Source organism: Camponotus floridanus, unplaced genomic scaffold (genome assembly GCF_003227725.1).
Source record: "Camponotus floridanus strain SB8 unplaced genomic scaffold, Cflo_v7.5 scaffold43, whole genome shotgun sequence".
Lineage (NCBI taxonomy): Eukaryota > Metazoa > Arthropoda > Insecta > Hymenoptera > Formicidae > Camponotus > Camponotus floridanus.
The window spans coordinates 786,367-814,228 of record NW_020229581.1 but is presented as its reverse complement, the minus strand read 5'-3'; the positions used below and the strand labels follow the sequence as shown (position 1 = coordinate 814,228).

General features: G+C 26.1%; 2 protein-coding genes across 2 annotated transcripts; both read right to left on the bottom strand.

Moving 5' to 3' along the window:
• Positions 1 to 125: 125 nt before the first annotated feature.
• On the bottom strand, positions 126 to 17,173 carry LOC105255254 (hydrocephalus-inducing protein-like). The gene is made up of 34 exons (XM_025411739.1): positions 16,790 to 17,173; positions 16,506 to 16,606; positions 16,294 to 16,420; positions 16,042 to 16,152; positions 15,635 to 15,877; positions 15,154 to 15,374; positions 14,854 to 14,980; positions 14,449 to 14,585; positions 14,128 to 14,370; positions 13,585 to 13,888; positions 13,250 to 13,510; positions 12,421 to 12,742; positions 11,743 to 12,027; positions 11,153 to 11,394; positions 10,575 to 10,868; positions 7,358 to 7,619; positions 6,983 to 7,211; positions 6,164 to 6,391; positions 5,785 to 6,089; positions 5,550 to 5,709; positions 5,280 to 5,475; positions 4,970 to 5,203; positions 4,719 to 4,888; positions 4,448 to 4,652; positions 3,803 to 4,377; positions 3,255 to 3,390; positions 2,390 to 2,680; positions 2,053 to 2,265; positions 1,855 to 1,968; positions 1,491 to 1,724; positions 1,112 to 1,339; positions 902 to 1,047; positions 578 to 758; positions 126 to 298 (listed from the first exon to the last, which is right to left on the bottom strand). The coding sequence occupies exons 1-34, from the start codon at positions 17,171 to 17,173 to the stop codon at positions 140 to 142; spliced, it is 7,668 nt and encodes a 2,555-aa protein (XP_025267524.1). The 3' UTR covers positions 126 to 139.
• Positions 17,174 to 19,016: 1,843 nt separating this feature from the next.
• On the bottom strand, positions 19,017 to 25,022 carry LOC105255256 (hydrocephalus-inducing protein homolog). The gene is made up of 10 exons (XM_020028785.2): positions 24,850 to 25,022; positions 24,507 to 24,716; positions 21,371 to 21,567; positions 21,042 to 21,180; positions 20,893 to 20,966; positions 20,623 to 20,793; positions 20,334 to 20,505; positions 19,792 to 20,178; positions 19,323 to 19,513; positions 19,017 to 19,256 (listed from the first exon to the last, which is right to left on the bottom strand). Exons 2-10 carry the CDS (start codon positions 24,572 to 24,574, stop codon positions 19,054 to 19,056), a joined length of 1,602 nt encoding a protein of 533 aa, XP_019884344.2. The 5' UTR covers positions 24,575 to 24,716; positions 24,850 to 25,022; the 3' UTR covers positions 19,017 to 19,053.
• Positions 25,023 to 27,862: the final 2,840 nt, after the last annotated feature.

Below are 27,862 nucleotides of genomic sequence, written 5' to 3'. Positions count from 1 at the left end.
AATTTTTTATAATAATATAATTAGATTACAATCACTAATTAATTATAAAATTTTATGTTGTATTCTGAATGACTCAATATATGTGACAAAGCTACAATATTATCATTAGATACTGATATATGTTGTTTATATTTATATATCAGTCATATACACCTTTTAAATAATAAATCCAGTTGATGTAAGAAATCTTGGGATCTGAACAATATACTAGGAGTTTTCCAGTTATTGGATAGCTGTCATTTTCCAATTCTCTCTTTTCGTTTGATACATCTTTCAAACGAACGACGATATTGATTATCTTGCAATATTAATTTATAAAATTTTGATTATATATATGTATATGTATATTTAAAAATCATATTATATATTAGTACATATTATATATTAGTATCGTAATAATCTTAAGTAATTTTATAAATAATAAATTACAAATATATTCTTTCTCATTAAATATACCTTAAATAAATACATTTCTCACATATATGATTTCGAACTAATGATCAACGAATAATTTTATTTTCAAAAATAACTAAATTTGAAACGAAACTTTAAAAATATATACATCTAAAAATCTCACCTGTTTCTGTTTCATTTCTGCCAACGATGTCGTCGTCACAAAAGTTTCGTTATCCAAGATAAGTTCAAAAGATTTAGTTTCTCTAAATATATTTTTAAATGGTATATAAATCGGTGTGTTGGGAGTAGTTGTATATGGCCCTTGTGGTTTTGGTAGCGAATATGTACCGATGAGAGGAAATCTGTACATAATTTAAGTAAAATAATATTTATATTACATATATATATATTTGTATACATATTTAATTTATATTTTAACTGTATATTCAATAGCGAAACAATTAATAAGACAAGTTTAAATAATTTTAGCTGTAAATTATCATACATAAATTCCCCGGCGATCTCGGACGTGGCTATCAAAGTAGTGGAGACGTTATCGATATCGTAAGGTTCATAAACTACATCGAATGAGGCACTTTTCAACGCTGGCACTTCGATGTTCTTCGGAGTTGTGAAGCATTCGTTATTCACCTAGAATGAAAGGACAAAACTTTCATATTTTGATCATTATGATAAAAATATTTTTTATACTTACCCCGATTGTAAATGTTGCATCCTTTGTGGCATAATTGCTTACGGTCAAAGAGAAAGTGGCAGAAGCACCGAGCATCGCAACGATGCGCGTTATTTTTTCTGCAGGTGCCGGTATCGCTCGCAATCGCAATTCATAGGGAAACAGCCCGAGTTCTTCGCAATTAACGTCTAAGTTTATAATAGACTCCTCACTAGGATGTATGGGATGATATTCAATACCGATAATTTCCTGTTACATTTATGTCGATTGTTAGTCGTTACATGTTTCATCGATCAATTAACTTCTTTTATTTATAAATTATACATGTATTCTTTTTGATTAATACTATTTTAATGTAGCATTAAAAATTATTTCGATCAAAAATCTTTATAAAACTAACACTGGATAAAGGTGCCACAAGTTTTGGTATATCGTAAATTGTAATGCAGGGATGCTGACATTTTGCTGTATATGTTATATGTTGTTCCTTGAGTGGATTATCGAGTCTTAAAACGTGGCATACCGGAGATCGCACCGAAGTAATCAATTTAATCGATTCGATTTGTTCAGGTTTTGTAACATTGTATTGAAGCTCATAAAATTGATATTCACCCTCTTCATTAATGAACGTTATCTGAAAATATCATGTACATTTATAAAAACATAAAAATTTTTAAATTCTTATTTATATTGCAAATTTTCTTTTGTGTAATATAAATTATATATATATATATATATATTTTTTTTTTTTATTAATGATTTACCTTGAAATTACATTCCAATTTTTTATAAGAATAAAACTCTACGCGATAGTCTCGCTGACTATTTGATGGCACATCTATCTTGCTATTACCAACCAAAGTATACACTTCAACACTCTAAAGAAATAATGATTATGAAAAAATATTAAAATTTTTATAATTATTATAACATTCTAAATTGCTCCAAATAAGTTTCTAAACCTTGACAGAAGCTTTGTTCTCTAAATCTTCAATTTTACATTCAAATCGTTGCCGTTTACTCAACCAGTTGTAGACAGGTAATAATTCTGTATACTTTGTCTTTGCAGGAAACTGACGTATAATCCTTTGAAGAACTTGTGGAGCCAGACTTAACCCTTGAAGAGAATATATCAAAGGTGCTTTGTCATTTGGCAACTTCAAAAGCAATGTACCCTGAGATTAAACAAATAGTTTATTGATTTGTTGTTTACATACAGAATTATATAAGATGATCTTTTCCGCTCTACGTTTCAAATCATCAAAATTATTTTATAAGAGAAATTTATCAAATATTTACTTTGTGAGGATTATCCTCGCTGTTCATAATCAGAGGAGCGTAGGTAATTGCACAAGTAGCAAAATTTTTTGAAGGGACGTGTAAGATCTCATCAACAAAGAAATAATCACCGAAGACTTCTGGCTTTAGTTTCCATGGAGTCACACTGTCATTCTCGACATTTAGAAATTTTATTAGTTTCTCACGAACGCGACACGAAAAAAACAAAGTGTCAACTGGGTCGGGTAGTTTGCAGCAACCTCCGGTAATTTTTAAGCTGAGAACTCCATATTTCTCAATTTCAAGTGTTGCCTGAGAACAATGTGAAATTTTCTCTTTACTAAGGATTACAGAATGTATAAGACTCTTTATTATAAAAATATTAACATTTTTTACGAGATTCTGTCGAGGTTTTGACATTTTTCTATTATTGTATTGTATATATTTTGCGTATTTTATTAATATATGTAATAGATTGGAATATGTATACTTTCTAAAGTATTAAATTATTTAATGTAAAATATGTATTTTTGAAATAACAGAAAACTTTTCAAACTAATAATTATATTTACATTTATTAAATATTAAAGTAAGTTTGAATTAAGTAAGTAATTCATTAAAACAATAAAATTTCGAGAAATATATATATATATATATATATATATATATATATATACATATATACACACGAGAAATTCAAAAATTCTTGAGTTTTGAAAGAAAAAGTTACTTTGGAAAGTTAAACGTGATTTAGAAAAATAAAGAAAATTGTGTGTAATAAACTATTTTTATATTTGACATATATTATACGAAAATTACGAAATTTCTGCTAATTGAATATTTGTATGTACAAATACATCAGACTAGAAGTTATATATGCACTCACATCGCCCTCGATCAAACTGTCGTGTCGAGTAGGTCGGAAACTGACAATGAAGTTGACGTTCATGCCGGGAGAGCAATAGCCAATCGCAGGAACGATGCTAAATTCTCGTGGTAATTTTGATATGTTCCACTTGAATCTGAATTGATTCATAGATCATCATGTGGCATTAATAAGTTCAAATAATTTATATTCCTTATTATATCCTTTAAATTAATAATAAAAATATAAAAATTACTTATAATACGAATAAAAACCATATGAAAGAATACATGATAAAAAGAGATAAAAGAATATACATATATATAATAAAGAATATAATTAAAAGAATATAATTAAGAATATAATAAAGAATATAATTAATCATTTACTAAAAAACTACATAAAAATTTTAAAACATATATAAAGAGAAAGAAAGAAGGAATAACATTTAAAAAAACTAGTTTTCTAATTTTGAAAATGAACATGAAAAGTCCTCTATTATTATAATTTTTTTTAATTGTTTTTCTTTATCAGGTTACTTATCAATTGTTAATTATAATAACACCAACCTAGCACCAATATCTCCAATGTTTAATAATACTACTTTTGCTTCACTGAGGCAACCTTGAACAATTATACCGAAAGAAACGCAAGTTCTATTTAAACGGAATTCCGCTCCTATGCAATTTCCACGCAAGATAAATAATGGCTGAATCGTGGAATTGGTTTGGAAAGCCACTTTAGCGACGAAAGGACGCATTCTTCGCATAGATTTATATTTTACGATAACATTTACGGTCTTTCCCGATTGAAGTACGATCGATTCTGCCGGCTCGACCTCGAGAACTTCAGATAGATCAGGTTCGATTGTCTGAAGAGTCGTATCAAACGTGTCTGAACGTTTTGTTTCAGTGATTGATGCTCGAGTTTGATCCATTTTCAAATTTTCCTCATTAATCTTTCTTGGACATATTTTAATTCGTTCGCGAAATTGTTCATATCCCGGTAGATTCTTCATGAGATCGAATTTCAACTCGAGCGGAGCACGGCCGTCGTTAATCACCGGTACTTTTTTGATGATGGCTTTATTGATCGATAAATTACCAAGATCTACTAATTTATCGCGCGAATTTACTAAACGAATCTGTCATAATAGGATAATAGAATTAAATTAATTTGTAATATATATCTTAATTATAAACGTGATAACGTACTTTGTATCTAATTCCTTCACCAGTTATAATAATCTTCTTCTCGATCGTCGAATTGATTATAAAATGTAAATTGTCGCGGTAATGCAGCTGTTCCAGAGGACGAAATTTTATCGGAATAATGATACTTGATTGAGAATTTATTGTCTCTGAAAGAGCATTGAGATTTGCGGAGATGTGTGGTTTTTCTTCGAATTTGCACTCTAATCTGCGAGAATTTTACCTATTAATTTTAATTTTTTTTATAAGCAAAACAATTTGTAAAACAACTTACATGTATGGAATATCATCTAAATTTGTAATACGTAAGTCGATATGATATGCATCCGCAGTGATGTCTCGTATGTAACAAGGTCCAAAATTGTAATGATTAAAACTGAATTCCAAAATCGGTTTATTAGCAGTCGCTTTCAAAATTAGCCGATATACTGGTCCTCTAGAAATCTGAATATAAAAAATAAATTTGTAATATCTCCTCTTCTTTTATATAAATTACATCATATTGAATACTTATGAGAATGGTACCTTCAAGAGAATAGGATGATCTTTTATCATCGTTTTTTGTAATGCTGTAATGATGAGGCAACAATTGGATCGCGATTCACTAACCACGTGACCCTGCTTTTGTTGTATCACAATCATATACATATTTCTACTGATTATTTCCGGTGTCATGCCGAGATCCCAAGAATAATGAAATGCCATCTTGCTTGAATTCGTTATTTCAAATGTGATAGTAAAGGGTACTTTTAACATTATCTAAAAATTGAAAAAAGTATATTTATCCTTAAAATGATCTTTTTTAAACTTTAATTAAAATAATTCATAAACACACTTTTCCGCAATCAATGATATTTTCTTCATTTTGATTTAGTCGCACGACTTGACCATTTTGATCCACATATGTAACCGAGACGATAATATCATATGTCATTGTTGTAACAAATATAGTCAACGGCGTTTTCAATTTTTTCACAATGCATTTTATAAAAAAATCAAATTTGCCCACAAATGTAGGCTGGTATTCAATCCTATATTATAACAAAAAACATAATTTAAACATAAAACGTTCTTATTATAGAATATCGTTATTTTTCTTACTTACCAAAAAACTTGTTCGTCTTTTGGACTTAAAATGCCGTTCATAGGCATTATCTTCAAACTCTGAACACGTCCTTCAGAATATAAAGAATCTCGTGCGATCTGAAAGGAAAGCTGAACTTCCTCGTTGTTGATTATGCTTATCGATTCTCGTACATTAACGCCTAAAGAGAATATTAATATAAATATACAAAAATTATTTATATATATTTATAATTTTTTCTACTAATATCTTTTACCTAATACCGTTGGTTTCATTTCCAGGTGAACAAGCGACCAGCAAACCGACGGTTCTCTGACAGTCGCGACAAACAGAAAGAGACATTCTAAATTATATTTTTCAATGGAGAATAACCAGAAAGATTCAAAAGTGCCAATATCTTCTGCGAGGAATGTAAAAACGAAATCGACTTGCTTCCCTCGTTCAGCGATTCCTTTCAGAAATACGCAGTGGAAATTCGATATCTCGCTTTCAACGCGACGAGTTCGATCTTTCCAGACGAAGTGGTAATCATCCGATGTTGGATTTATCATACGAAATTTTCTGAGAGATTCGTGGTAATAAATGTATAATTTGTATATTTTGTATATATTTGTTTAAATTTTTTGAATTCTCACTTTACGTGAGTATCGCCGATCCCGATCACGTTTAACTCAATTACTCTCGTATCTTGCGGAAGAGATCCATCGGTTGATTGGTAATCGATTGGTCCTGGCAGTTTTGCATTACGTCTATTGCCGGATAGATAGTCACTTTCCGGTATGTCGAAGTGGCAATACGGTAACAAACTCCTTCCCGCAATAGGAATAATCAATTCTGATAGTTCTGGATCGAGATTCTCTATTCTGTCCACCGGATAAATAGAAGTGCGTATATGTAAATAGTGTCAAGAATTTATATATATAATAAATCCGATCGATAAATCAATTATAACATATTGTAATTCTATTATCAAATATATCAGAATATTTTATATAATATTTTATATATTCAATAATTTATATTTATTAATATTTTAATATATTTATATTTATTAATATTTTAATATATTATATAAATTAATTATTTATTTATAATATAAATAATTTATTCAATGAAAAGAATGATTGCTACAATTGATTTTTACATAATTTTGTTTGTAAAATATTATATTTTCAATAATAAAAATATTAAAAATCAAAATAAAATTAATCTAAAAATAGTTTCACTTATCCTCTTTCAATTTAGATTAATTAAATTATTTATATTATAAATAAGGACAAAAATTAATTTTATATAAAATATTTGATATATTATTATACAAAAAAATATATAAACAATATATAAATAATATATAAAAATTATATAAACACTAAAAACAAAAAATAATTAAATTAAATTAAATTATGCGACATATTAAATGAACGAGTAGTAGTTGTATGGATGTGTGATCATACTTGCACGTAAGATGAGCTTTATAATCAAATACATCCATGGGAGAGAATCGTAAAGTACATTCCATAGATTCACCCGGTAGTAAAGTTCCCTTTTCGGGGTGAATTTCAAATGGCAAGTCATCACTTTCTAACCAGCTGTCACTACTTCTCTCTGTCAATCCGGCACTACTGCTGAAGAGATCAGATGGACCGCAGTGACAAGGAGTTGGTTTTACCTCGGTAATACTCTCTGCAAATATGTATATTTTTATATCTTAATTAATTTCTACAAATATGTATATATGATAAATATGTATATTTTTTATATCTTAATTATTATACTTTCTCTATTTAAAATCAATAAAGTTAAAATTATTTAAAAAATCATTTTAAAACCTCGAGACGGTAGGGCTTGCTGACGATTCAATTTCATATTTCCCGCTATTTCTGTCATTGCGCAACTTGGATTATGTCGCTGACGTTCGTGAAACGTATATATTGACGAGTTAGCTATAGATCGAATATTTCCTCTTGATCTCGGCGTAGTTTGCGAATAATTTGCCAATCTCATCGGATACTGTTCATCCATATTTATTTGCCACTTGTATTCTACATCGACGATGCCAATATTCGAAAAAGTAAATACGTGCTCGTGCGTCTATCAATAGAAAATTATTACTGCACTTTCTTGTATATCAATTAATCGTATAAATTAAAAAATTAAGTTTGTAGACGCGAATAATTTTATTATTAATTATTAATAATTATATTAATATACTACCTCGTGCATATTAGCTGCCCATAATTATTTAACGAGTACTTTGTATAATATAAAATGCGTTCATTTATCGCTTGCAGCACCATCTATCTTTAATTCTTGATGAACAACATGAACGAGATAATTCCGCAAGCGTTGCAAATGTCAAGTGGAACGCGTCTCTAGAATAATTCCGCGGGTAACCGAAGCAAGCCGAGCAAAACCGAACATAGTCGAACGTCTCCAACTATGAGTCGAGTGTGTGCTCGAAGTGCTCCGCAATTTTTGACATTATTCATTCTTCAAAGTAAGTTTTGTGTGTAAATAAATATTCAAAATAACCTGTCGAACAATAATTATAGAGTGCGCGTGTCAAATAATTAGTTACTTTTCTGCATAAATTCGATCCGCGATCAGATCAGTTATTATAGCCGCTTGAGATTCGAAGTAAAGTTGGCTGCGCATGCGTGATGGCTATTCGTCGACCGCAGTTACATATACGCAGTTATTATATGCACAATAAGTATACCTCATTTATTGTTTTAATTATCATAACGTTATTCTATTCATGACATTTATCGGCATATGTACATCATAGATTATTGTTCGTTTCTTTATTCGTTAAGCTTTGCGTATCAAAATGAAGTCAATTGTTTTCGCTATTTCGACGCGGGCAATCGTCAAAGATAAGTCGCAAATGAGCATCGAATGAAATAGTGCAAAACGTAATAATTTGAATGTGGCATTGAATTTAGTGCTTGTGTAGCGTGAACGCCAGGAATGCTGTTGAACTTTCATTAAACTGTGTGACACGGCATTTATCTCACGACATGCGGTAAATGCATCTTGGAATGCCGTGAAAGTGTCGCTGCGCGTCGCGATTGTGTGAAGTTGCATTTTTTCCCGCAAAAATGCAGTACGCGTATGATAAAAAATCCGTTAAAATGGCGCCCAATAATCGTGTAGTGTTAATTGTTGTGTGAGAACATAAATAGTTGTACTTTTATTCAAGCATGTGAGAGTGCTATAATATTCGATGGATTTGGAACTACATGATCTCGAAACGACCTTTTCGATCGATTATAGAAGAGTTACGACATCCCGATTGGTGAGTTATAGAAATTTATTTATTTATTATTTATTCTAATGTATTAACTTATAGTAAATTAATAATTATATTAAATTAATTTACTATTTTATAAAAAAAAATTTTTTATGTATTTATGAAATAAAATCGTAAGAAGGAAGATTTAATTTATCTTAAATTACTTACAGAAATTTAAATAAAAATTGGAATCTATTTTAACATTGCACATAATATATCTACATCAAATTTTTTATAAAGAGAATTATATAAATAAATTATAATAAAATAATATAATTTTTACATGTTGCATTGATGAATGATTTTATTTAAAAGTTCAAATTGTGATAACATTTTTTTGTGTAAATAATAAATTATATATATATATATATATATATATATATATATACATACATATACATATATAAAATATTTGAACATTAAAATTATCTAAGTAAAATAAAATTTAATTTAATATTTTAAAAAATAATTTAATATATAATATTTAATTTATAATTATTAGTTTTTAATATAAATTATTTTCAAATAATTGAAAAAAATATTAATGATATTAATTGTCATAATTACGTAAAAAATTATTTTGATATAATTATAATAGTTTGATATTGTTGCATTATTAATAACGTTTCTTTTTTTATGATTAATTTATAAAAATATATGATATATTACATGATATATATATATATAATATATATATATATATTATATATATATAATATAATTTATATTATTCTACGTTATTTTTCTATATTATTCTATATTATATTCTATATTATTCTATATTATTCGTAATTGATCTTTTTATATATACATATTTTTCTAAATATATTTTATCGAGACAGACGCATGCTACATATATAACTTATATACATATATACAATTTATATATGATTCAAAGAGAAAATATCAAATGTTGAAAGAAAACCGAATTTTACTCATCCATATGGAAGATTCATATTTCAATCGGAAAGTAGTAGAATAACTCACTGCTAGTGAGTGGAAATATATTTCTTTTTTTTACGCGTAAACAACACCCGAAATTGAATTTGATATAAAACCAACAGCGAGCTGGTTTGTATTTTATCTCTAGAATTTCGTGACATTTATGCTGTCTGTTGCTGGACATGGCAATTCAGAAAATCTCCGTGTTATTAAGATTAAATATTTAAACTTGATATGAATGATATGATTGATTGCAAAATTATTTATAATTTTTGATATGATTGATTGCAAAATTATTTATAATTTTCATTTTATATTTCAATTAAATATTACTTCGATTATACTATTATATTTTTTACAAACTTTTACAAATATTGAAGAAAAATATTGAAGAAAAATCTAAAAATCTAAAATTTTGATGTCTATAAAAATAAAATTTGTTTATATATGTAAAATAAAATTTTTTTATATATGTAAAGCAATAAATTTTTAACAAATATTAAATCTAAAAATCTAAAATTTTGATGTTTATAAAAATAAAATTTGTTATGTAAAGCAATAAATTTTTAACAAATATTAAAAAAATATATAATAAATCTTTAATAAAAATTTACAAATTAATAAATATTTTTTGTGTTACTTTTAGAAATATTTAAAAAAATTTTTTTAAGTATAATCTTTTTAAAAATATATAAATTATATATATTCAGAATAGCTAAATCGATATAGCTAAAAATCTAATTATACTGAAATGTTTATAGTTTAATTTGAGTGCAAAATAAGTGATATAAGTCATGATTGTAATTTACCTGAAACATTAACGAGTCCTTAAAATTGATCTCCTTAATAGGACAGAAGTACTTGGAGAATGCCACGATCGTGTTTAGTAATACTTGGATGCATTTCGTCGTGCCAAGTACAATTTCGTGGCTTGGCTCATTAACGGGCTCGACTGCTTTTCTAGATAATGTTTCTGTGTTTATTTCTTGTTCATCATCATCATGATTTATTGTCTCCCATCGTACTTCTGTCTCTCGATCATCCCAAGATTTTTTCGAAGAATCAGCGAGTTCAATCGCGCAGATCGTACAATCGATACGCGTCTGTAAATTATCATTGAGTATAATTAGTTTATATATATATATTCGATGTACAATATTAAATAAGAGAAAAATTACAACTGCTACTATATTTAATATAAATATGTCAAATCTAATTTTATAATGAAAGTTTAACAATATTTTATTTTTATTCAAAATCTAGTTTTTTTTTTAAAGAAAAAGGAGTATAATAAACTACAAATAATGAATATTATTATCATATAAATTCAAATTAAAAGTACTGATTAATAGCAGTTGACAGAATATAAACTTGTTAATTTTAATACATCGATATAATGCACTGGCTCCGAAGAAAAAAATGTTGCAATAATTTCCTTGCAAGTCATAGGTTGAAGATGACCAATGGATGGAGTAAAGACAATATTGGAGTGTGCATTCCATTGAAATCGTGAGTATTGATTTATTGATCTATTGACAATTTTAAAGTTCTTCCTGTATATCTTATTGACAAAGCAATATCCATAATCCAATTTATACGTCAATGAAATCGGCATTGTTGGTGTCAAAGCTGTAAGATATAAATTATAGATAAAAATATGTGATGAAAAAAAAATAGCACTTGGAAAAGAATTTAAAAATGAGATTAATAAAAAGTACCGTAAGTTTTAATAAATATTTGATAAAATTACGATGTAATAAATAAAAATCTTATGTAAAATTAAACGTATAGGAATAACTGAAAATAATAAACTGATAAATTATTAATAAATATTATAATTAATATAAATATTTTTAATTATAAATATTTTTGATAAAAATTTATTAAAAAATTAAATTATACGTGGTATAAAATAAAATTATAATATTTTTTATAATTGTTCTCTTATATACATATATTGTTTTTGCAAAACTTTACCTTCTACTGTACTGTTTGGCTTTGACGATCTTCGCGACTTGATGTTAGATTCCTGCCTTTCATTAAAATCACATTTTATATTTGTAAGCTCTAGTCCTTCTAATACAATTGATTCTACATATGCTTCGCCCTTTAAATCAATTATTAGATTTTCGTAGGGATTATCGGTGATGAATAGTCGCACTTGACCTTCATACTTGCCAATTTCTCGCGGCATAAACTTTACTTTGAATGAAATCTTTTCTCCGGGTATTAAATGAACTATAACGCATCGATCATTTAATACTGCAATTTAATAATTTGAACACGTTACGTAAAAGTTATTTATTACTTCAGTTTTGGATTATTAAAATATATTTATGTCATATTGTGTATATATTTTTTTATTTTTTTTAGAAACTGGATTTTTAAAAAAATTTTATGAAAAATTTAATAAATTAAAAATATTAAAATAATTATTTCACATTTTTAAAAAGTTACTTTTTATTGAAAGACTTTTAGAGAAAGATTTTAAAAAGAATTGAACAACTTTTTTAATAATTTTGATTATAAAATAATATAAAATATATAAGATATAAAAAATATAGAAATATAATTTGTTTAATTTGATGTTTGTGATTTTTTTTAAGCTTAATTTCTCATAAAATTTGCAAAGAATTTCTCTCTTAAAATACTAACTATTGGTTCCACAGTCCCAACTTGACACATTTTTTGTACTGTCACAAGAACTGAGAGTAAAAAGAAAATTTGAATTCTCATAAATCTCGACAATCACTTTAGCTGGAATCACACCGACATTTTCAAAAGTAAATTTTTTTTCATTAGAATCATTTACAAGCGTACGGCCAAGGTTTAGAACAATTCGTTCTCGTTTTCCATTCGGTGGTTCTACGATTATCACTTGTGGTACACAAGCTTGTCCTATTAATTTTACAAAAAACTTTTCATCCCTTAAGTGCGGTGGAAGTTCGACTGCGATCTCAAAGACTGCATAACATGTCTGTGATTATAAATATAACGCTAAATATAAAAGAACTAAAATAAAAAGATGATGATTATTTAATATTATATTTAATATTTTTAATATTGAATATTATCATAGAAATCTCTTATTAAAAATATGTGAAAAATATTCTGAAGTTCATATATACATTTCATAAATACATATAATAATTTAAAAATTTATATATACATAATTTAAATAATTTAAATAATTTAAAAAAATTTATATATGTATCGAAAGCATTTAATTTTATATTATTTTTAATATTTAATATTTTTAATATTTATAGCTTATTATTTTTATATTTATTTTCAGTATTTAAATTTATTTATTTAACTCTTTATAATATGATTTCTATTAATTATTATTCATAATTAGTGTATTTATATTATAAACTTAATATATTTATACTAACATTTATATTTTAAAATATTAATTTTCTATTTTAAAACTTATGATGTGTTATTCTTGATATTTAAATTTATATTTTATCATAGATATTACCTCCATAAACGTCGGATTAAATGAAATTGCAAATCTTTTATGACTCATCGGCGGAATACGTTCTCTTTCAGGTGTCAATACAAAAATGTCGGGTTTTACAGTTTTTGGTATAAATGATTCTGCGAGTAAGATTAATTCTACATCGGCAGGTATCACGTTTCGATTATAGAGTACAAAATATGTCGTATGAGTACGTGACACACTGACGTGACGAAAATAGAGACATTTCTCTTGACGAACGAATACGGTATATGCTCCGATCTATAACATACAATAAAAATAATCTCTTTATTTTAATTTTGGATATGAGATAAACTATTGAAAAAATTAGATACCTCTTTTGGGCATATGAAATCTTCAATGCAGTCAACAATGTAATTTTCGTGGAACATAGCATCAAGATCTTGCAAATCGATGCTTGGTATGCAAGAATTAACGGATAGTTTTATTAATTTGCCATTTCTGTTTTCGGGCGTACTATCAGGCACGAGAATCATTATTTTTTCTTCTTGTGAACCTACACATTCTGGATAGCATTCGATTGTTATAGTATCGATTTCTCCTGGCTGAATGCTCCCTTCGGTTTTCGTTATAGTAAAAGGACCAATTTTTAACATAGTCTTAGGTTCCGGCGTTTTCCTGTAAAAATAATTAAATATTGGCATATCGAAACGAGTGTTTTCATTATTTTTATTCTTTTAAAACATTATTTTTATTCTTAAAATTTTTAATTAAATGTAATTAAATAACATAAATATAAAATTATTTTATTTGCAATAAATAATTAATTCGTATGTTTTTTAATAAATATATAAAATTATCAACTTAAAAAAGGAGTTTAAAATTAAGAGTTTAAATTAGGATTTTTAAAAATTTACTTATCAATTTGTAATTTATCTTTTTTCGTTGACATATCTGTCGTATTATCATTATCATTTTTTATCATCTCTTCCAATTTAGTTTCTGTCATGTAGACAATAGATGGATGCTTGATAGGTGCTACTTCAATAGAATAATAAAGTAAAAATTCTCCAGTATTTTCCACGTTAAGATATATCGTTTTTTTAGTACATATACTAAGAGAAGCAAAATTTATCTCCGGGTAAGGATAAACACGAAATCTATATTTAGAAAAGTATAATCAGCACAATTGCCTTTAAATGTTTAAAAATTAATTAGATTTAGACAAAATGTTTCACCTAGTATAATATGCAATTAAGGAGATTGTCAGAGGAAATTCTGCAATCACAGCAGTTTCTTTATTCATATCGAAAAGACGACATCGAAATATCGGACATTCTTTTAGAGTAATTTCATTCTTTGGTAGAAATGTTATCTGCGATTGAATATAGTTGTATTTCAGTTTAATTTTAAAACTTGTATCTCTCTTTTATTTTATTGTTTTTTATTGTTTATTGTATTTTATTGTTTTTTAGCTAAATTGATAAAGTTACGCTAAATTCGTTCATAATTATTTAATATGATTTTATTTTTTAAATATACAACTATATAAAAATTAATAACAAGTATATCAATATAACAACTTCATTTTAATTCTTCCTTATATATAAATATAGAAAAATATTGTATTTGGAAAAATATACCTGTACTGTAATTTCTTTTTTTGGTTGAATGGAACCGGTAATAGGATTAATTTCAATATCTTCTTTCAATTTTAAAGGCAAATCTGATGCGATTTTAGCCAATTTATTTTGCTCTTCCAAAAGAATACTGATCATAATTATTAATTTAATTAAGAGCACGTATATTAATATTATGAATTTAATATTAAAAAAGAATTATAATATTTTCTTTTTCACGCAAATATTGATAACGTAATTAACAAATTTTAAGTATTTTGATATGAATATATAAGTTTGTTGTAAATATATTTTTCTACTTACATATATTTAACTTCGTAATGTCCTCGATTAGTTATTGTAAAGTTTGCATTCGTAGGGAAGCCAACCTTTACGCACTTTAAATCAATTGGATTTGCATGATTAATATCGATAGCAACATCGTATGTTTCGCCAGATAAAGTGAGAGTTTCCACAAAAATAGATTCCACATCATTTTCGTGAAAAAAGGCATTAAAAGTTAAGCTATTTTCGATCGCTCCAATCTAAAGCAAAATACATATTTTGAAAAGAAAATTTGATATGTCTTTAACTTAAAAATATTCGAAAAACAGAAAAAGAAAATCACTTTTCTAAGATTTATTTTTGCATATTCAAATAATTTTTATAAAATTTATATATATTTGAATGAATAAATTTTAAATATTAAAATTATTTAACAACTAATTTTTGTAATAATGGATAATAATACTAATATATGATTAACAATAATATAATTTAATAAAAGTTTAATTAAATTGTTTACTTTGCTTGCGTGATAACAAAATTCGATCTTTTGATCACTTTGAGGTTTAACAATTCCTTTGATCGGTGTAAATGATATTTGAGGATCTAAGAATTCATTAGGATCCAAATACCAGAAAATTTCAACCGGAGATCTATTACGGATAAAACAAGCAAGAAAATTTTTTCTATATAAGAGTACTTGATTAAAGAACAATTGTTTGCCGTCAAGTTCAATGTCCAATTTTGAGCCATTACATCGAAGCTGGAAGATTATATATTTTTTAATAATATGGGATATTTTAAATAATAAAATAATACTTTTTTTAAATATAATTTTCATATTTTTTTATATAAAAATAATTTTTAGAATAATAGTTTTTCTGATATGTTTAAATTGTGAAAAACATATATATTTTTTATAATTACTTCAATTGTATCAATATGCGGATTATTCTCAATACATATGTGCAACTTATCAGTAAATGAATCTAGTTTTGTAACACCTGCAGATATTTTTAGCAACCTACATTGTCCAGCCTACAAATTAAATAACAAAAAATATCTCGATATGTTGTTATATATGTTACATCTTGTTATATATCTTGTTTTTAAATTATAAAATATCTTATATATTTAATTATAAAAGAGATCAAACATATAAAATAAAATATAATACACCTGAATATAAAGTTTCTCTGATTCCATAATAAAAATATCTGGATTATTTTCTTCCAAAAAGAAGGACACTATCGCATCGACTTTAGATATATTGCAGAACTTTAATTCCGCTTCACGACGATGAACACTGTTTATAAATTATGTTATTTATAATTTATTTATTTTGTTGATAATTTAATATCATTAAATATATTAACATTATTAAATCGAACCTTTTATCTTTTCGAAACACCAACAAGGATCCAAAGTCATAAGTATCAGAATCAAGAAAATATGTAGGGTTTATTATATTGTTTATTTTTGTTTCTTGAACCTAAAAAAACATCTTTTATTACTTTTATAAAATTTTTTAAAAAATATCTATTACCTCGCTATATTTCAATAAAGATTTACATAATTTATTTTACGTATTTATTATTTAATAATAAGCTTAATAGTAAGCTTAATTAATAATAATTGTATTTTTATACATCTATCTAAGAAAACATTATTATACCTTTGAAAAAATAGTATTAGGATTCATATCCAATCGCGGAATATCTGCGATGCCATAGATATTGATATCATAGGTGATATTATTGCCATCGACGATAGATAATGCGTATGTTTGTTGATGAGTTCCTATTTCTTCGGGTTGATATCGTATTTTAAATCTCTGAGTTTCATTGGGTTGCAAAATCCATCGTGATTTTAGCATCACTTCAAAAATTGCATTTATACTAAATGCATCTTTATTCTCTATTATCGATGTATTTAATGATGTCGATGATGGTTCTTCAGTTTTGTCAACATGTTTTTTGCGTTTTGAATTCTCTGCATTATTTTCTTGTTTATTAATTAAGTTAACATGTGAAGAATTGCTCATTATAGAATCAGACATTGTGGATAATGAGACAATTTGATAAGCTTCTAATTAATAACATAAAATTATGATTAATATTTTTTTTTAAATAAACATATTATATACGGACATTTATTATAAGTTGCATTAATAACAATATACTTGCCATTACTTTTAATATCCCGTTTTTTTATGTTTCGTGGCTTAAGAATATAGTATTTTTTCGGCTCAAGCTCCAGTTTTGAGGCAATTTCAAGAGCTAACATAAAATATTATTATTTAATAATTTAGATGTGATACAACATTGTTTTAAAAAATAATCACTTACGAAGAGCTTCCTTAGCCAAGCTATTTTCACTCATTTGATTAACTACTACATCATACATCACTCGATCCCATGGATCTGTGGCTTTTACATACCAGATATGAATATACTCATTCATATGTTTATTCGTATAAGTCTGTAAAAATAATTAAAATGTATAAATATTATACAGAATATCCCACTATACCACCTGCTAATAGCAGGTTTCTGAGATCATATTTGGAGACAATTTTTTTTCAGTAAAAATATCAAGAATATCATTATTTTTTGCAATTTTTGCCATCATTTATCTTTGTAATCAAGTTTTAAATTAAATTTCTATTAAAGTACTCTATTAAAATTAACTAAAGAATATAAATTTAGTAATCTTTTATCCCTCTCTCTCTTTCTCTTTTTCTCCCCATAAAATAATATTAATTTAGTAAAGTAATATTAATGTAGTTTGCAAAAGTCCTTTTTTTTTAAATTGCTTGCAAATTATTGATGTCTCAATATTTTCACTAATATGATAGAAATCATCTCTAAAATAATTTCAATAATCTGCCATTAGCGGATGGTATAATGATTCTGGGACATCTTATATATATGTATATATATATATATGTTGCGTAATATCTTATTCTACTCTAAATATGGGAACATTTTGGAATTATTCCGTATGGATAATATAAAACAGAAAATGTTATTATATAAAGTATAAATTGCAATATTTTGTAGTAAAATTTTTATAAAAAATTATTAGTTGTATTAAATTAAAACTAAAAATATATATTTTACCTCTTTATTAATATCAGAATTCTTATCTTTTGACTTATCAGTTTTCAAAATTTTGTTCTTCGCCGTAAACAGAGCATCCTTCAAATAGATAGAGAAATAATTTTATATAATAATTTTTAAATATTAAGATTATTTTAAGACATATATATATATATATATAATTAAAGTTTTATAGAATATTTGCGGATATTTGCTTTTTTGAAAGGATTCCAATTTTTGATGATGTTTTCTATGCTCGAAAGACTGCTATAATAATCATTCATGGCATTAGTAATATTTTCCAATTCTTTCGATATTTCTTCTTTCGATCCTAAATGTCATAATGCAAATTAAGTTAAGTTTTATAATTTTTTTTTGTTCAAAAACTAAATTTACTGTTCTTGTATAACTTTATTATTTTATTATTTTACTTGGTTTAGAATTATCTCTACGTTGTGGATCCTTAAGATCCCGAATTTCTTTTTCATTGACAAGCACTTTAAAAGTTTGAGATCTTTCCTCTAGATTGTTAGTTTTTCCATCTTTTATTCTCTTATTTATTTTTTTATTTTTGACAATGCTCATGTTAGATGTTTGCTGAGATAATATTTGCAAAATATACATTGTCGATGAGAAATTTGAGCATTACATGAATATAATTAAATTAATATTAATATTAATATTAAATATAGAATTACGACATTATTATTGATGATAAAAAATAAAATATAGAAATCTTTATTAGTTATATATTATACATTCTACACTCTAATTTTCAAAGGAAATAGAGAAATCCGGCAATTTAGATTTTTCTAAAGTTAAATCGCGAGTTCTAAAGTTAAGTCGATACTTTTCTTTTTCTCAGTTCTGTTATCCGTTGTATAAATTGCATTCGCCTTTGTAATGCTTCTTGTTTTTTTCTTGGTAAAATTGATTCCAAATAGAATTTTTTCTCATCTTCCGCAAGTAGTTCATACTCAGATAATGACATTTCATCAATTTCTTGAATTTTCTTAGCAATTTCCTCCACTAATTTTTGTGCTATTTAGATAATCAATATAAGAATTTAATAATTTTTATAACTTAATCTAATATATTGTAATCTACCTTTTAATTCCTGCAATTCTTCTATTTTCTGAATATAATTATCCATCGAATTCAGAAAAGTTACAAACAATAAATATTCTACGTATCCAACTATATTCAGTAATGCGATTAGCGTGATAACATCACTTCCAAAGAAGATATTGTTTAAAGTTTGCAGAATAAAACCGCTCTTGAAATCTGATGACGATAATCTATTTATAACAATAGCAAAAGATACACAAGATTAAAAAAGAATTTGAAATATACAAGAAATTATATATAATATATATATAATATTTAAAGAGGAAGAATTAATTAATAAAAAATACAATTAATAAGAAATATTATATAATTAATTAAATGTATATGAATACGCATACATACATACACAAATATATTTTAAATTTATTTTGATGTATGCTGTATTTACTTAAATATAATATATATTGAGATTTTATATTATTTATAATATTTGTATGTCACATGTTACCTTTCTTGAAGAATTTCGATAAACATGTCAATTTCAATACCGAGGAAAGTATTATTCTGATTTTTCTCACTGATTTTCGATCCAATTGTCGCCGTGTAATATACAGGAATTTTATGCAATAATAAAATAGTTTGGATCTTACATTCGTAAAGACTCACAGGATCTAAAAATTGTAAATCCTCTTCTCTTGGGATCTTCGCAAATTCCGATTCAAATGAAATAATTAATTCCTGAGCATCATTCTCAGTATGTTTATCGATTTCTGTCATCGTTTCTGATTCAAATTTTGTTGCTTTTAATAATTTTGTTTCTTTAGGTGATTCTTCATTCGCGATTATTTTTTGTTCATGTTCCATTTCGATGTCGATTTTCTTTTTTGTTGACAATCTAGTTCCAAAATATCTCTGATGTGAAATACTTAAAAATTTTTTCTCATTTATATTTTTATTAAGAAAATGAAAATCTTCTTTTAAACAAATACTGATTAATTTTAATTCTATGTCAAAGTCTATTTAATTTTTTAAATAATTTTTTGTAATTACTTATGTTTTTTGAACGCTAATAAATGTTCCTGATAAGCTTCGTCGATAATCTGTCGTAGTTTAATGGAAGACCAATTATTACCGAGTGCGATCCCTTCGATGATAACTTTGTCTATATTTAATAATGGCACTTGCAATACTGTAGCACTTCTGCACGCAGTTTCTTGATATTCTAAATTTTGTAATTATAATATTTGTAATTATAATATTTGTAATTATAATATTTTGTAATTATAATAGGAACAATTTGATAAATGTTATTTGCGTATATCTTCATGTGCAAAATTACCAGTGAATGGTGCACCGTGAAAAATAATGCAGATTTTTTTGACTGGTTGTGAAGGATCCATTATCTCAAGTTGTGAAATTGTCTTTGTTTCAAGAGTATCGAATAAATTTTTTACAGGATCCTTTATTCTTTTATAGAAATTAGGATCTTTACGTAAAGTTTCTATATAACCTTAAAAGAAGCAAAAGCTATAATAATTATTTTATCAAATCAAATTAAATAAAAACTATATCGTAATAATTTATATTTCTTTATGATAAAATAACTCACAGAGGAGTAGATTCTGAAGCTCTTCAGGATCACTTGTTGGCAATCTAGGCGATTCACGAGGAAAGTCCAGTTCGCTGAAAACTAACATTGGTGGACAATCTTTTTTTATATTATCTAGTAGATGACTAACTAGTAGATTTTTCTGTTACAATTTATCGATATTGGGCCCCTTTTGCAGATTTATCTTCGACTTTTGAGTTGGTGAATGCTGAACAGATGAGCTTGATGTATTAGATGACTTCTTTGTTTCTTGTATTCTAGTCTTGTATTCTGATAAATCGTTGTTATCTATTCAAATATTATTATACATTGCGTCATGATTTAAAATCTATATGAAATTTTTTTTCAAGTAAACATTGCTTTTTTAAAATAAAAATAAAATAATTAATCTCTTTTTCATTTTGTAGTTACAGTTTTGTAGTTACAAGATGATGATCTTCAAAAAAGAAGATATTTTTCAAAGACTCTTAATATATACCATTCGACGCGATGATATTTTTTTCTTCGATTCTTTCCGCTGACAAAGCGTACGCCATCTCACTCATGAGACTATTATAGAATTCCATTAAAAGCGACGGCATTCTCTCCCCGGGTTTTCGAGACGGTAATAGAATTTCTTTAATTCCATAGTAGCAAGTCAGTGCTTCGGCAAGTCGTTCCTCTTCTAGAAAAAGACTGCACAATGCGTCGATTTATTCTATAAAATACCTTCCACGCCATTTCATCTATCACTTTTGTTTTCATATTAACCACAAAATAACAAAAATAGATATTTCTATTTATGACAATTTCCATAAATACATAGAATCTCTTTTCTATTATTTTTCTTTACTTTGCTTTTGTTTATAATCTGTTAATGTTTAATTTATGTTTGTGCTCAACATCGATTACCTATCGAGATGATGCCAAAAAAATTCCACGGGATAATTGCAAATATTTTCGATCGTAAATATTTTCTCTTGTACTTCAGTAAAAAGTACGGTGGGAGGAAAGTTAATATTAAGATCACTGATTCGCAGTTTATGCTCGATTCCGCGGCCAAGTAATGTTACTGTTTGCGTTTCCAATCCCATTTTGACAATGATTTTTAGACTAGCTTCGACACGACACTGATGAAATAATAATAAAAGATTTGCTTGTTTATATTATGTTTATAATATACATATATATATATGTATATATATATACATATATATATATGTATATATATATATATATATATATATATATATTTGTATTATAATACCGTTTTATGTGGTTTAAAATAAATATTGATGATTTCTGAATGACCAGATAAAAGAAAATCAGATTTGTAGTTAAGTTGAAATGGGCAATCTTTTTGTTTTTTACGAGTGAATATTTTTGCTTCCCAGCAACAATCAACGAAACCTCTAAAAGTTAAAATATGTAACTATCTTCAGATAAAGCTTTAAATATGTTTAAAAACGATATGTTACTCATTTGTCACTAAAACGTTCATCATCAAACATTCTCCCACAATAACATTTTGAAAATCTAATAATTTCGTGTTAACAGTTACGAATGGATAAGTAATGATGCCTTTTATAATTACGGGAATTGTAGAACCACGAGATACCTAACAACAATAAATTTTTAAATTAGTATAATATTTAATTAATTAAATATAGTACTATAAATATTTATTTAATATTTTATATTTCATATTATTTTATTATTATTAAATTATTGTTAAAACACGCTGTGAAAGTAGAAAAAGTATTATAACTTAGTTGCGTTCAAATTTTATTTAAATAGCGAAATAAAATTAATTTTACTTCTAAATAAATTGAATGCTGTTCCTTTGTGCTTCTTTCAGTATATTTTACCGATGTTGGTTGCCATGTAATAGTCAAAGACGTAGTTTTTCCAACTATTAACATAGCTTTTTCAAATTCTACGAAAATGCCGGAATGCTCAAGTTGCTTTTTTGCTAATTTTTTTACTACAACTTCCACATTCCAAGGCCCATAATTGATAATTATTATCGAGTAACACGTTTTAAGATCGATTATAACATAACCCATGTCTGAAAATATTTGTTATATCATTAATTATTCCGAGTATTGCTAATTTTATCTTGTAATTATTTATAGATCAAATAGTAATTAATTTGGACGTAATTAACTATAATGCATTAATTTAGGAAAATTAATTCATGAGATTGATATTTTTCGTAAATATACCTATAATATATTCAGGCGTATAAAGAAAAGGAATAACAGCCTTCTTTGAGCTGGAATATTTTATCAAAGTAGAAATATTCTCTTCGATAAATCGAATTGCCAGAAATCTATCAATTGCCATCTCAATGTCGATAATACTAGGAAATATTTCATCATATGAAATCAAATCCCACCTGTCAGCTTTAAAATAATTAGTAATGATTAAAATATTTTTATTAATTAAACCGATTTTATATTTAATTATATATTTTATTATATATTTTATTATTTTATCATAATCAAGGATGTAGTAATGCCAGATTTACTTAATAAGATTCGTTCATCCCATTCAGGCACTTGATTTTTTGATTCATTATTCATATCACTACATTGCGTTTTTATTTCTTGTTTTTTCTGCAACGCAAAATATTAAAATAATTTATTTTTTTTATACTAAACCAAAATTTACCATTGCAATGTAATCTGGAGTTAGTAATTGAATTGCCCAATATCCAAATTTTACAGAATGTTGCTTAAAAACTTCACGTAAGGTGCAAAGATAAATTTGGGAATAACATGTGACACCTTTCGCGATAATTATCAGTGGATCCAAATGAGCCACCTAAATAATAATAATAACACAATGATAAAAATTGAAATTTATAAAGTTTCATTAGAATATTTTGTTTACAAAGTTTCATTAGAATATTTTGTATAATATACACACATGCAATTCAAATTCTATTTCGAAAATGCCAAGCAATATTGGTCGAAATTCTATCTCAATTTTTATTGATGATAGAGGATCTATAGATCCTTTACTCGGTTTGACTGTTAATGCATCGATTGTACAGTCGACCTTTCCTGTGATGGATATTAAATTCCTCTTATTTATCTTATAGTCCAGGAATATTATGCTATGATTTTCCAAAGTGAAACTCGACCGACACAGTTCACCGAATAACTATAATATGAATCAATGGACTGAATATTTTACATTACAAATTCAATATTAAATTGTAATTACGAATAATATATTGAATTAAATATATAAAATTTTAATATAAAACTTGGTAACTTTAATTAAACATAAATTAAGCTTATATATATATATATATATATATATATATATATATACATACATATAATCATATGTTATTTCTCGTAATTAGTAAAGTTTTAATTTAACTATAATTGTGAACTAAAAAAATGAAAAATACTGTATCATGAAAATATCAAGAAATGTCGAAAAAAATATAAATTATTTGTTAACTAAAATATATATTAAAGATTAATTAAATTATTGAAAACGTTATGCAATAATCTCAAAATTATAAAATATATAATTAAAACTAATAATTATTAGAATATAACATATTATTAATATAAAAAAAGTTACAAACAACGATATTAAAATTAAAAACGACTCACCTGTTGACCGAAGTCGATGATCTGTCTATCAACAGAATATTCAATGATGTCGGCACTGGCGAATACATTAACTATCTCGGTAGGTCCTCGAAGAATTTCACAAAGCGCAACGACTTTGATTTGTATAGGCTGATGACCGTAAAAGATAAAGCGCACATATTGCGAAGAGTATGGTACAATAGTGCCTTCGTGTGGAACAATATTAAGTATCTGCATAATAAATTATCGTAATAAAAATTAATTTTTTAAAATATATTTAATGATTTATTAAGAGTATATAATACATTCGTAAAATGAAAATTTGAATTGGAAAATAAATTTTACTGAAAAGAAAGGAACAAACATCGTCGAGTAACTCGTTCGAGGGAAATTTGATACTGGGATCTATCAAAGCAAGAATCTTTGGATCATCTAAGCATAGTGAACAAGACATCGAAAAAATACTTCGTAATTTTTCGAGCTTTTCGTCTAACGTTTCAGAATGAACTTCCATTAACAAATTGTCCGATTCCAATTCTTGCAGCTCTGATATGAAAATATTTACAGATAATATAGTATATTTTTACATGCAAATATAAAAGTTCGTAAGAGTTTTTATAAATCGTGTCAATAATGAAGTTTTAATAAAAATTTATGCAACGATCACGTTAAACATGAATTATTTTAAATATTAAAATAACGTTAAAAAAATAGAGAACATATTAAATAACATCTACATGAAATTATATTAATTACGAACAATGAAATACGCGCGATGTTATGCACGACACTCGTGAGATTAATCACATAATACACAATTCATTTATATTATGACGAGAGAACGCACGAAAAACTATGGAAATACGAAGTTAAAATTGTTATCACAGTAAGTTATTTGGTCATTAATCGCGATAATTTATTACGCATGTTGTGATAATTGCTTGTAATAACTATAGAAACTGATCACATTTTATAATTCTCAATACTTGTCATGATTTTATTTTGAGAAATAATATGATAAAAATAATTCGCGTTACCGGTTCGTACTGAATTTCACTGTACGAATGGAAAAAAAAAATAAACGTTGTTAGTACTTTCATCCCTTATATGGCATATTGTTTTGTTGATATGTGTGTAAAACTCGACAAGTATAACGGCGCTTCATATCGTCTTATAATGCTTTATAAGTATAATTTTGTTTTATAATTAGTATAATTAACTATCAGTTAATTAACTCTTATAATAAACGACATGTAAAAACATACAACAGCGGCTATTCGATTCAAATAACAAAAGTATACAAACTGTTTATCAATATATAAAAATATATGAAATTTATGCATTGGAATTGGTACTATATCTTCAGTAGTACATTCTGATTATTTTTTGTTAGTACATTGCGTCTAATTTAATCATTAATTTGATTACAGTATTGTGCGGTAGATATCATATAATAAAAATTAGTTTTACGAAAAATGGAACGAGAAATCTAAAAAAAGTTTATCGACAAATATATCTTTCCTAACACTCGAACACTGACAAAATGATGATAAACTTTTTGTGTCTCAGCGCGTCGATTTTTCCCCCTCTCTTTGTCTCTCCCACTTTCACTACGCCGCATTCCATTACGCGTGACGTAGCTCCAAAAATCTAAACAAGGCCACGTCGCTATTTCTTACAATCGGAATACAATCGCTAGTACAACATATACAATAGGAATATAGCAAGCATGATAGATTTTAATTTCGTATAAATTCTGCTATACGCGTATTTTATTAATAAATAGTTTATATATATATATATATATATATATATATATATATACACACACGTAGCTCCAAAAATGTAAACAAGGCCAAGTCGCTGTTTCTTACAATCGGAATATCGTATAATCGTCAGTACAACATATACAATAGGAATACAGCAAGCATGATAGATTTTAATTTCGTATAAATTCTGCTGTACGCGTATTTTATTAATAAATATATTATATATATATATATATATATATATATATATATATATATATTCTGCTGTACGCGTATTTTATTAATAAATATATTATATATATATATATATATATATATATATTTATTAATATATTTATTAATAAAATACGCGTACAGCAGAATATATATATATATATATATATATATATATATATATTTATTAATAAAATACGCGTACAGCAGAATTTATACGAAATTAAAATCTATCATGCTTGCTATATTCCTATTGTATATGTTGTACTGACGATTGTATTCCGATTCTAAGAAACAGCGACGCGTGGCCTTGTTTACATTTTTGGAGCTACGTCACGCGTAATGGAATGCGGCGAAGTGAAAGTGGGAGAGGCAAGAGAGGGGGAAAAGCCGACGCGCAGAGACACAAAAAGTTTATTATCATTTTGTCAATGTTCGAGTGTTAAGAAAGATATATTTATCGATAAACTTCTCTAGATTTCTCGTTCCATTTTTCGTAAAACTAATTTTTATTATATTTTTATTATACTTTTATGATATGTACCGCACAATACTGTGATCAAATTAATGATTAATTTAGACGCAATGTACTAACAAAAAATATACAATTATACATGTATATATTACATATATATATTGTTTTATCTTATTATTTGACTCGAATAATGTGTCTCACTCTTGTATACTCTTACATATCATTTATCACAAAAATTAATTCTTCTTCAGTGCAAATTAATAATTGCAATAACTATTAGAAACATTTGAATATATTTAATTACTAAATAGTAAAGTTTAATTACTAATAGTCGCGCGCGAATTAATAATTCTATATTTTAATATTTTTATACTTTGTTACATTAAATATATATGAATCGCGTATCATAACTTAGACATTTGTAATTTATCAAAACGCGTTCTATTTGTGTGATTTATTCAATTAAAATCAAAAGTCGATAAATTATATCTTAATCTCTCGAATATTGCATCCGTGGATATTTAAACTTGCACATGTATTCGCTTCTAAAATAAAACATTGTCGCGGTGAATGCTACAAATTTGATCTCATAATTTTTGAGTCCTGAGAGGATTGTAATTTTTACATTACTCTTTCGTTGTTGCATAATAAAATATACTACAATAAAATAAATATAGTATAATAGTGTACGTTATATATGAATAATATTGAAAGTGTCGTACAAATTATTACAATCGTCGTTTTCTGTTAATTGTAATTAATTATATTTTCGCGAGTGAGTGTCATAAAGAAGCAGCAAAGAACAAGGAAGGCAAAGCAAACCGAGACTGATGAAGCAGATGATAATGGAATAATTGTGAGTTTTTAATAAATTATTTATTATTATTTATAAAGGTAATTGCCCTTTACTCTGCGATGTA

Coding starts and splice junctions, on each gene's coding strand:
- LOC105255254 (XM_025411739.1), bottom strand. CDS start 17,173: ATGTCTGATTCTATAATGAGCAATTCTTCACATGTTAACTTAATTAAT. Junction 4,378..4,447: donor GTGAAGGAATTAGATACAAA/GTACGTTATCAC, acceptor CTATTATGACAG/ATTCGTTTAGTAAATTCGCG. Junction 299..577: donor CAGAAATGAAACAGAAACAG/GTGAGATTTTTA, acceptor TAATATTGCAAG/ATAATCAATATCGTCGTTCG.
- LOC105255256 (XM_020028785.2), bottom strand. CDS start 24,574: ATGTATTCGCCAGTGCCGACATCATTGAATATTCTGTTGATAGACAGA. Junction 20,506..20,622: donor TCACGGTGCACCATTCACTG/GTAATTTTGCAC, acceptor TACAAAATTTAG/AATATCAAGAAACTGCGTGC. Junction 19,257..19,322: donor AGAATTGCAGGAATTAAAAG/GTAGATTACAAT, acceptor TTATCTAAATAG/CACAAAAATTAGTGGAGGAA.